Below are 12,117 nucleotides of genomic sequence, written 5' to 3'. Positions count from 1 at the left end.
TTCAGATTGACAAAATTCTTTAATCAAAATTGATTAAGTTTACATTGACACTCTGGATTAACTACAATAAATCTGATCTTTAAAAAATTAAATTAGGAGCCAACTGCTAATATCACTGGCATACGTAGCAGTATTCAACAAAGCTCTCATTTGTACCTTCTTGCCTCTTGAAAATACTTCATAGATCTTCTAAATCAAGTTAACCAGTTTATTCAAGCTCCGAATTGCGGAAATGTCTACAAAAAGTTCTGACATGCTTTCTAGAGTAATTGAGAAGTCCTGAAATATACGTACGTAGTCAAAGTGTACAACCTAGAACACTGTTATCTGTAAGTACTGCTGTTGCTTGAACTACTGCACTAATAGTACGTTTCATACGTTACCAGTCATTTCTCCTCATTCACTTTTACAACAGGAAGTGCCTTTAAATGGTCTATTTTGGGGCCTATTTACATGTTAGCTGAATTTATAGTCAATTAAATCTGGAACACCTCATATAGACCACTCTTGTTTTGAGTGCCTCCAGTTTTACTGACAAGAATTCCACAGATGTGACTGTTCCCAGTAACCACCTTTAACTTTCTAGATCTCCACTTACAGTAATTAGTAACCATGTTTATCTAGCTTCATTCATAAAATTATGGCCAACTACTACTACTATAACAAAAAAAGAAAACGTACACGTGATTTTTGCCTGTTAAAAACAAAAGTTACTGCTTCCCAAATTGCCATCTGGGTTACCCAACTGCTTGAAAAAAAAGGCATCACAATTGTTACAAAGCAGGAAAACCTGGCAAATGGAATCTTCAAGATTAATACTAATTTCTATAAAAGGGAGTGAATGAGTATTCTTATATAGAAGTAACATTTCAGCTACTATAAAAATGCTTAACTTCTACAAAAACCACAAAACAGTGAAAAGACAGTAAATACAAGATTTGTAAAAACTATGCACAAAAAAATACCAAGGTATTTAGAACATGGGAAGGGTTTATACAGGTGGCAGTTAAAAAAAGTAACTCTTGACCACCATTAACTACACATTAACATACAATAATCAAAAAATATACTACAACTCTAACTCTTAAAAAATAAAAGCAGTTTAACATTGCCTAAATGGATCTTTCTCCTCCCAAAGACACACACTTTTTACTGTGTATATAGCGGTTAATACTGCACAAACACAATCAGCAAGAATGTTTACTTTTAAAACGAAGATATAAAGGGAATGTTTCCCCTTAAAACAAGTTCTTAAACATCAAAACCTATGCTTATAAAAATTATTTAAAACTTTCAGCAGTGAAATGAAAACATTGACAATCCTCTCTTGAAAATTAGTTTTCTACTGTTGAGTCCTTTGGATTTCTTTCAGGCTCTCTCTCTTCACTGGATGTTCTAAAAGTAAGGGGGGGGAGAAGTAAAGATCAGTACATACTCTCAATCAAAGAATCGTACCACACCACCATTTTAGATCTCATTTTAAACTTTTAAAAGGCTGAAGTAGCTTTGCTCTTTAATGAACTTCAGTGAGCAGCCCTGAGATGAGTTTGCAACTCAATGTAACTACTTCCTTTCATTCCCATTTTGAGGAACAAATGAACCAGAACAACGATAACAAACAAACAAGAAACAAAATAAAAGAAGATGAAATACAAGTTTGGGAATAAAACCCAACTAACTAAAAGCCAATAAATATCCTCACTTTTTCTTCACGATGGCTTCATGCCTATCTTTAATTTCCTCGTTGCTTTCTCCATTGTGTTGTGGCTGGCTATTGTCTTGAGCATCTGATCCACCGTTTACAGTTTTTGAACCTTTCGAAATAAAATACCTTAATTAACAGTAAGTTATTTTTAAATAGCCTGAATAGATTATCTATACTTAAAAACAAAAGCTTTTATGTATTTATGCAAGGAAATAAAAGAGCTGGCTTGCATGTAAATTTTAAATTCCTGTTTATAAGTAAGCATTCATTATTTCTTGCCCACCAAAATTGATTTCTGTATTCTCCAAGTCAGAGTTTCAGTAGTTACAACATCCTGCAGCCAAACACTGATGGGTCATTAAAAATCCAAAAGGTACAACAAATGAACTACTTTTAAATAGACAGTGGGGGGCTGGAGAAAATTAGATACCCCTTCTTCTACTATCAGATGGTTACAAAATAACGTTGCTGCAGGAATCAAAGAGAGTGAATGATTGTAGTAGCCAGCAGAAGGTTCAGTTCCATCCACTCCTTTCTCCAATTTTGTGCAGCAACCACCACCATATTGTCTAACTTTACTGAACGCAGTAGAGTTACATGTAAATGTAACTGTAAAAAGAGCTGGACCACAGATTTACAAGAAATCACTACGTACCTGTTTGTTCCTTTTCTAGCTTTTTATTTGGACCTTTCTTTCCCTGTTCTTTCGTTTTATTGGCCTCCTCATGTTGTCGCTGCTCAGCAAGTGATTTATTCAGCACTTGTGTGATAACAGAATCTCCTTCACCAACTAAAAACATGTTCTTAAACTTGTTGTACAGCATTGTGGATTTTTCCATAATAACCTGACTAACTTTAAAGCGCCTTATCTGGAAAGGACAAAGGAATGTTAGTGATCACATTTATCATTCATGATAGTCAAAATACAACGATTAGAGGTGACTCAAGGAAAATAAAGGCAAATCGCTTACTTTCTTTAACGTTGTAATCATCTCTGTGTGTTTCTGTGCTTGCTGCATGGTGACCTGAAGGGATGCAAGCTCATCAAGGGCTTCAATACATCTGTTTACATCCTTTTTAACAGAAGAAAAGTTGGAGCTTTTTGAGTTTTGCCCTCAATATGCAAAATTTCAGTTAAAGCTATAACTCTGTGGTCTGACTCAAAATTGTTTTAAGATAGACTTAAAACAAGAAATATATTGTTTGATATTTAAATACTTTTTAAAAACTACCACACTTATCTAAAACCCTTCACATTACAACAAATTATCAAACTATGGCAGATACCATGCTTCCTCTATTTTATAATCACCATAATAAACTTACAAGATTATCAATTTTGAGGGAGTTTTTAATTTCTGCATGTATCCTTTGAAGTCGAGAGTCCATTGATGTTTCTATTAAGTAATTTAGAAAATAAGGTGAATCAACATCAGCTTTCCTCAAAATATTTCGTAATTTTAAAGTTGTCTAATAACTTAAATTTCTCATAGTTGCTTTGGTCTTGCAGCAAAAGTCTAATCTCCTGAAGTCTCTACAAATTAAAAATCCATTCACACACAAAATAAGCAGTGTCTATTTCCACTAAGGATTAAGCCCTTATATAGTGTTTCCCACCAGTAGATACTGCTGTCTAGTTACTCACAAGTTATCACATACTGATTGTGTCCAGCACAAAAAAAGCTAGAGCTGGAGAAACTTCAGATTCACATCATCCCCCCAGTGAACCTGTTGTTTCAACTTACACAACCATATTAACACAAATTTTTAAAGTGCTCAGATTAACAACATCCAGCTGTCTTATTAACCTTATGTATCTTAGGTATTAGGGTAATGCTTGTTTCATCTACTAACCTCGTTTCTTCTCCACTTTCTTAACTTCTGGCTTCTTGCTTTCATCTTTATTCTGCCTATCAAATGTTAACAGAAATATTTTACAACTTTGTAACACCAAAGGTTTTTTAAATGTTAGTAATTTAAAAGCCCCTGTATTTTCAGGCACTCATCAGTCCCATTTTTAGTGCTCAACATGATCCCTTACAAGCAAACTTCAAACCATTTTCACCAGAAATCTGTATTTGTAAAACTGATTCTTGAAATAATAAGAGTATTTGATTCCAATAATAATGAGATAAGGGGTTTAGGAGATTTAAAATTGTGTAGAACAAGTAAGTGGCATTCATGTTAAATATTACGTAGATGAAGGGGGAAACATCCCAGTAATTTGATTTTAACAATTGTGCTATGTCAGAAAAATCAGCTATTTCCTAAATCTGAAAATATTTTAGTCTTTGCTAATCTGCCATTAGCAGATTTTGTATTATTTCACTAAATATCCAATACCTTGGAATTCCGTCCACGTTATATAAGCCAATTGAAATACACAAGAACAAAGAGATATCTAAAAACAGCTTTTAAAATAATCTTTATTTTAAAATGTACTTGAACATTATCATTCACAACTGCTAACATACTAAAAGAATTCAACAGAAAAGAAACATTCAGGAATGCTGGCCAGTTATGCCAGTTTCAACACCTAGATTCTCCTTAACGTGTAGTGTTGTGTACCCTAAGAAAAACTGCGACAATTTTAATTCAACAAAATGATAATGCCCGTTCTAGCAATCTGGAACAAAATTCTTCCATCGGGGGAATAAATTCAGTCATCTGAGTGTCATAAGATCTTCATCTCCTGTGCTCCACTCGCATTCTTTGTAGAAACTGGATAAATGGTTTGAGCCCCCATTTTTTTTTATTGTAGATTACAAGCTGTTTGGCTGGGAATACAATACAATAAACTTTATTTCCCCATCTGAAATGCTTTACAAGAACAAAAAACTATTTACAAAGTTGTTAAATAATGATAAAGAAACACACCAGAATCAAGACAATTTGATTTTGACAATTTAGACAATCCTTAAAGCCATAAATGATGAGAGTGAGAAATAGTGTCAAGTGGCACTAGGGGTTATTTTGTTAATCATTGGAAAAGTCTGCAAATATTTTTAGAAACAGGAATAACTCCTGAGGAAAGATGGTATATCTCAACAAGGCTTAGGTACGAACAGGTCCAAGGGGTTTAAATAAATAAAAAATTAATCAACTTGGGATCAGTGTTCTTTCAAAGTGCTTTGTACAACAATTGCCAAGTATCTTTACTATACTTCTATTAATAGGACATAATTTTTACAAGTGAAGATTTCTATAGTGAAGGTTTCTATGTAAATATATAGTCTTATCAATTTTTAATACCTCAAATATTTGAGGATAGTAGTTTTTTTTTGGCAGAATTTCAATTACTGCTGTCCTAGTTAGAATCCCACTAGCTGTGAATGAGTGAAGTTTTGCCTGAATCCAATAATCTGGCACATTTGCAAAGGGTGGTGATAAGTAGTGAAAAGACCAAACATGCTTTCTTATCGCTGACAATGATAAACACAAGTAAATAGTAACAGAAAAGCAATGTTCTGTTACTAACAGTTACATCCTAACAAAACCTGATAGCCTTATTGAATTGGATACCTTATTGAATTCCAGCTTCCTGTCACTGCAAAAATGGACAAGGTTACATTTTTAACATGTAACTGAAATATAGACAATGACAGAAGACAAAATAGAACAATATGAGATCTACATATGTATCATAACGCAAAAGCTGACACGGCTGCTCTTGTTTAAATATGTATCTCTAGACACAAGAGGAAAACATAAGCCATTTAAACACCAACTTACGGTTCGGCTTCCATTTGCTCTTCTTGCTTGCGTTTTCTGTCTGCTGCTTCTTTTTCATGTTGACCTTTTATTATATTCCTTCTATGAGCAGCCTGAAAATTTCTTCCTCCTTTTCTCTTCTGTTTCATGTTGAAAATTTTTTAAAATGGAAAATTTTAAACTTATGGAAGTGATTATTGAAAAAGACAAATTAAAAAGAAAAGTAAAATGGAAGATTTCCAGTTAACCAGTCACCAAACTAATAGCCAAGCAAGCAAAAACCTAATTATATAGCCTCTGTGCCCTTTTCACATGTCCATCTATGATATGCCAAGCGTTAAGATTGATAAGTGGTCATTAACATTTGCAAAAATTACAGAGCTAGGAAAATCTTAAGTTATTCCAGGCAATATCTTATGCTGATTAAAACATCCTAAAGTTAACTAATTGTGTACACAATGGTAACACATGAATCATAAAAATTCATCCCAAAATGATGTGTATTTCATAATTCACAATAAAGTACTTAAATTTGATAGACCGTATTATTGGCAAAAAAGGTTCCAAAATAATACTGTCCATACCATAGATATTACCTCAGAAGTGTTAAAAAAGCATTAGCAAAAATGACAATAAAAGCCTGTATCTAATCACATTATGAACCATTTTCAGAAAACAAATTTCTTGTCATTTGCAAAATAGTGATTTTGAGAAAGGCAGGACTTACAAAATTCTGCTTCAGTAATGACCCTCCCCCCACCAAAAAAAAACACTACTGGAGAAAGTATACAAACTAGCTGTTAGGTTTTGAAGTCATTTGACTCAAATGAATTCAGGAACAGAAAGAACTGGTAGACATAACTGGCCACTATTAAGTGTACTTTCAAAGACTGAAAATAAGAAACAAATAGCAACTTTTCAAACCAAGTCAGTGAGCCTGATTAGGACAGTAAGGAGGGTGATACTGATATTAGTCAATAGAGTGCTGGACTTATCATGCCTTAGACCTCTAAATGCAAAATAACTCCTAGTCAAAAGACATAACTAGGCTTCATTTCCTTCTTAATTGAAATCCAATTCAGACTTTCCACAACCTGCCTCACTGAAATCCTACCACCCAGATGTCCCCTTTCTCTAACAGGGCACCTTACCTGCCACATAGTTTAACTTTTCTCCCCCAATTGGAATGTGAATGCTGTTGCCCTGGAAGCAAGCACTTCATATTTTTTTCCATTCAACCAAAGGAAACTAAGAGTTAAAGAGTAAGGTTAAAGAAAGGTAACTTGTCCCTGGTAAGGAAGCAGTAATGAAGGATCCGTCCTTCATTAAGGATGGATCATGCCAATACCAATTCCAAAATTAACAAAATTGTTATTTGATTGGTAGAGCAAGGAAGGCTGTAGATACGGTTACCCTAGATTTTAATATAGTATTTGACTAAAGTCTCTCATATTATTCCTGTTAAATGAGATTTCACCTCCTCTGCAAAAGATCCTCAAATGAAATATGGATTGGCCACTTCTGCCTCCTTATTTAATACTCCTCTTTTTCTATCTTTTAAATCTCTTGTCATTGTCTTACATTTTGCACCCACCCACCCCTTAACCCCGCAGCAAACCCAATGGCTTTAAAACTTGAAAAACAGGCTATTTAAAAAAACACAACAGCCTGTCCTTCCTTGCTGACCCCTGTTCTAATTTACTGAGGGAAATTAGAAATACTGGGGTAAATAGTAAAAGAAATTCAGTCAGGGGCTTATAATTGTCAATCCTCAACTCATTTATAGTTATTATTATTAGTTATTAAATATGAAAGGATCTGATCCTAGGTCTTCCTAGTTGACAGGTATAAAGCACTACATGCAAACTGTAAGTACCGTACATAACCACTGTTTCTCATCCCAAGGGCCATACTCTATCCATCCTGCTATGTGACATGATTTGGGACGTTACAGAGTCTTTTTGGTTTACCATCTGATTTACGATCAGTGACCTTGTTTCTTGAAAAGTGAGGTTGTTCATTCTCATAGTAACAAAGGTCTAAGTTTAAGGTAGATTAAGCATTAAAAATTCTATTATTCCTCTTAATAAATCTCAGATGAATTTCCTTTGATAGTCTGGAATTAGAAACAAAAAAAATTGGGAAAATCTTTCAGAATTCAAATTTGTCCTACAATTAACACAATTCAAAGGTAGGAAAATTGTGCTGCCGTGTTAAGTTTTTAAATAAAGCAAGGACTTTTAGAAACACCCATAAAGTAAGCCCACCTTTTCACCTTCCTGATCTTCACCCTCCTCTTCAGAATCAGAAGTTGATGCAAAGCCTGCTTTTGTTGTAGTTTTCCTTTTTGGCTCAACTTCCTTCTTCCCTTCCTTTTTGTCTGGTTCTTTCCTTGGCTTATCTTCTTCCTTCTGCACCTCTTCATCCTTTTTCATCTGCTTTTTTGGTTGTTTTTCATCTTGACCTTTTTTTTTACTTTTATCCTCTTCGGTAACACTATATTAATAGTACAAAATAATATCAAAATTTCCTAACTTAAAGCATCTTTTCAATTACAAATGACTTTACGAGTAAGTAAGTATAAATTAGATGTTTTATTCAAAGTGAAAAATGGCATCACTTTAGATTACAAATTGCAGTTTTGAACGGGCTATACCACTCAAACAAAAATAAGTATTCTTTACAATCCTCTCTTCTTAAGTACAAGTAAAGAGTGCATTGCTTGGGAAAAGTCTTAAGTATAGACATGAGGTTTCTTAGAGACAGAGGTCAGTGGTAGAGCTGAAGTAGCATGATGTTCCTCATTACTCAAAGCAGTTCACTAAAACACTTTCACACTTTCCATTACCTTGACCAAGCATTAGACTGACAAGTTACACAGTACAAGACTGACAAAAAAATGGCATTAATGTTTGCAAGAAAAAAACAAAACAAAAAACAACACAAAAACTGGAGAAATCAAGTTGTTATTCAATCTCTTCTCTTATGTCAAATTCATCATTCTTAAGTTTATAGACAAGCTATTCCAATCTACTTTGTTCAGCAAATTTGTAATAAAAATGTTTTCCAAAATATGATGTACATTCTGTAGTTAATAATAAAATACAATTTCTGCTCAACCAAACTGGACCAAACCAACTTGTTGGGTAAAACTGCCTCCATGTTTTAAATCAGGTTCCAGTATACAGTCCACATCTTAAATTATATATATTATATATTCTTACAGAAATCTGAACGGCAAAGGAAAACTATAAGCAGATATTGTAACTCTAAATCTTAGTTCTATTATCTGATCACAATTTTCTATCTATTTGTAGATAATCACATCACCATACGTTTTACTTTGGGTAGTAACATGAACAGATTTTTATACTATTCAAGAGTTCTCTGGAGTTTACGCTATTCCTCAGTAATAGCCTGAAGAGAACTGCAAACTTCTTTCTGAGACATAAGACCTATGAATAGGTAAAGGATATTATGTCCAGCACAACCTTTTACTTGCATAATAAGAAAGTGAGGAAGAGTTCACTTACACACGATTAACTGTCACAGCAATAAAAAATAAGTTTTACATACCAAAAAAATTTATCTTTTAACTAGAATATGAATAAATGGGCTATTGAATCAATATCCTGAAATGTGTTGAAGATCAACGGACTAGCAAAACAATATTCCAATGTATTCAGTTACTTTGTTGAAATGTATTTATGAATCTAGCAAAATACTTCTAATATGCGGTTACCCAGTTCAAGTGAGGAAGTAACAAGATTCGTGATTTTAATTTTATCTTCATTTGCCAATACCCATTCCTTAGATAAGCAATTTTGTACAATACACACCCGTATGGTTACACTTCAATTGTTTTTAGGACTGTTCTAAAATATTCAGTGGAATTCCTACTACATCAAATATTCAAAAGGTAAGTGAATGTCTAGGTATATAAGGAAAGCACTGGATCTGCAGTCAGGAAGACCAGAATTCAAATTGAGCCTTAGATATTTACTAGTTTTGTAACTCTGCCCAAGCATTACCAATAAAACGGGATAATAACAGCACCTACTTCCCAAGATTTTTGTGGGGATCAAATAAGATTATATTTGTAGGGTATTTAGCATAGTGCCTGTTACATAGTAGGTATTTTTTTTTTCAGTTTTTATTTTACTTGCTTATGTAGAAAGATTACATAAACTATTTTTTCCTGCTAATTAGCTTTTCTACAAGAAGCTACTGAAAGTAAAACCACGCCTTTTGCATTTTATACACACCATGCATTCCAACCAATGTACTACTTGAAGTAAAATGCGAAAGTTACTTTAATACTTTCAAGTTTACTAAGTCTAAGGAAATAATAGAATACTAATCATAGATTGAAAGAACAACCAACTCTTATCAAAATCCCATTCAGCAATTTTTTATTCTTCATGAAGCACCAAACTTTGTGTTAGCTGCACAATTTATCCAATGTAATAACCACTCTGTTGTGAGAGTGAGAAGACAAGCATATAAACATTGCATCAATAATGTTTGAAATACACTCACTTGTCATTGTCAGAAGGACCAGGTGGTTTCACCATTTTGGGTCTCCCTCTTGGCTTCGGAACTTTTACTTCAGTAGCTAACAAAGACATACAAAAGATAGGTTAGCTCGTAATCACAAATTTCTCTTCAAGTTACAATCTAACTGAAAAAGTACGGTGTTGTAGTTGATTGTTAATTTCATTCATTATGGAGTATAACTGGATAGTCAAAAGAATAGTTTCCTTACAATTATCTCTTTCAATTTGTCCCAACTAACAAATGTAAAAAGGCAAGATTAATGAGAGTGAAGAAGTATCATGTTATTTCTTGAGTGATTTGTGTTTCCAACATCACAACGATTATTTCATTTAACATAAAAAGTTTTAAATCACAATTTGTACTTTGCTTTTTCACAGACACAAAATGCAATACCTTCTGGAGATCAATGTTTTCTAAAAGCAATGTTAATAGCATATGTGGCTATTATAGGATTTATCTCTTTCAGGTAAAAAAAAAATTCTGTAAATAACTTTCTGAAAAATTATTTTATACTATCAAAATCGAAAAAAATAGAAATATGACAGAATGGAAATCAATCATTTTCCTAATAAGAAAAAAAAGAAAAGAAAATAAGGACCTCTATAAATGAGTACTTAAGTCTTTTGCTAAACTAGTAGTGATGTACATTCCCACTCATTTTGGATCTTCACATTTGTGACTAGCATTTTTCTTTCAATTACATACGTATTGTCTATCAAGGTTGAGTGGCAATGTGCAGCTACTCCAATATTTAAGGATAGTGAATTGGTAACAACCTCAATATCTATAACATGTACCTCTTTATGTGTGTGTGTGTGTACATATACACACACACACCAATTGTAATAATACATTTAAGTTAATACCTCCAAAAAACTATTTTTACTTGTTTTTCAAAGATATATTACACCTAAATATTACACTTGGATGTGAATTAAATGTTAGAATAAAAATTAAAATGTAAAGTTCCTAGTTTTAATAAATGTCACATAAACATCCTTTGAGCCCTGACTTTCAACTACTTCTAAATTTCCTGTGTCAGTCTATTTTTATTTCTTCCACTTCATTTTGCTATACAGGTGCAAATATATGTGTGTGTCTATGTGTATACACACATAATATATATTTCATTTCCTCTTTTATGATCTCAAATAGCAGGGAACTAATACGTATACATTAATAAGAACAATATCTTATTTCTTGAGTAAGGTTTTTTCCAACTCACAATGATTATTTCATTTAATGTAAAAAGTTGAATATTACCCAACATCCAAGGAAATGAATCACAGCTTCACAATGAAGCCATGAAGAATTCTTTAAAAAAAAAAAAAAAATTACGGTATACAACTATACATATCTAAGACACCACTTTAAAGTTATTACTTTTACAAATTCCCAGATGTAGAGCAAAACTTATTTCATACTGTTCCCCGACATTCACCACCTCTCACTGCTTTAGTTAGACTACTGTTTTTTCATTTTTAAATGCTTCAACTATAAACTGTACCCTAGACAATGGTAATGATATTAAGGAAAAACAAAATGATGTGAAATCAATCCAATTCAGGTAGTGAACTTGATAAACAAGGCTGTCAGTTATTAATAACCCTACCTGATGGTCTTCCTCTTTTAGGACTCACTTTTGGAGAGACGGACGTCGCTGTTGTTGCCGCTGTCACTATTCCTACTTCCTCAGTTTCTACTTGCTTTTCTGCCTGGATCACAGAAGATTAGCAGGGTTGGATTTTATTCCCCAACAGTAGTCTTAAAAAGTTTAATCCCTATACAGTATGGCACACATATTTAATATAAAATATTTCCATCACTTCTGTATGCTGAGTATAATTATTTAAATATGACTGGCTCATACAGAACTTCTGTATATTCTTTCATACCCTATTGGGAGCCTAGTATATATATATTGTGAGCCTGCTTTAAACAAAATATTACAAACATCTTCACTATTGCTTTTTGAAGAATTGTGATATACACAACCAAGGTTACTTTCTCCGCCCCCACCAAAAGAAGTAACTTTCATTGACCTCAAATACCCTTAATTTTACAAATGAGGAAATATTAAAAGCAAAAAGACAAGGTCTTTTTTTAGCTATTAACATATACCTTAATAATTTAACATGTATCTA

At 33.0% G+C, this 12,117-nt stretch overlaps 1 protein-coding gene across 2 annotated transcripts in view; it reads right to left on the bottom strand.

Moving 5' to 3' along the window:
- The window catches only part of PSIP1 (PC4 and SRSF1 interacting protein 1), a 28,972-nt gene continuing 16,855 nt past the window's right edge, over positions 1–12,117 (bottom strand). Inside the window, exons 6-15 of one of the 2 annotated variants that reach the window (XM_072656016.1) lie at positions 11,586–11,688; positions 9,956–10,031; positions 7,684–7,912; positions 5,438–5,556; positions 3,560–3,615; positions 3,032–3,102; positions 2,677–2,778; positions 2,361–2,574; positions 1,703–1,814; positions 1–1,395 (exon numbers count right to left, since the gene is read on the bottom strand). In XM_072656016.1, coding sequence (XP_072512117.1) covers positions 1,335–1,395; positions 1,703–1,814; positions 2,361–2,574; positions 2,677–2,778; positions 3,032–3,102; positions 3,560–3,615; positions 5,438–5,556; positions 7,684–7,912; positions 9,956–10,031; positions 11,586–11,688 — 1,143 coding nt within the window. In that variant the 3' untranslated portion in view covers positions 1–1,334. Of the gene's footprint in view, positions 1,396–1,702; positions 1,815–2,360; positions 2,575–2,676; positions 2,779–3,031; positions 3,103–3,559; positions 3,616–4,113; positions 4,483–5,437; positions 5,557–7,683; positions 7,913–9,955; positions 10,032–11,585; positions 11,689–12,117 lie in introns of those variants that run through there. The other variant, XM_072656024.1, reaches the window with a different exon arrangement.

The sequence above is a fragment of the Notamacropus eugenii genome, chromosome 1, assembly GCF_028372415.1.
Source record: "Notamacropus eugenii isolate mMacEug1 chromosome 1, mMacEug1.pri_v2, whole genome shotgun sequence".
Lineage (NCBI taxonomy): Eukaryota > Metazoa > Chordata > Mammalia > Diprotodontia > Macropodidae > Notamacropus > Notamacropus eugenii.
Note: the sequence above shows the minus strand (reverse complement) of the source record. Positions and strands in the feature narration are given on the sequence as shown.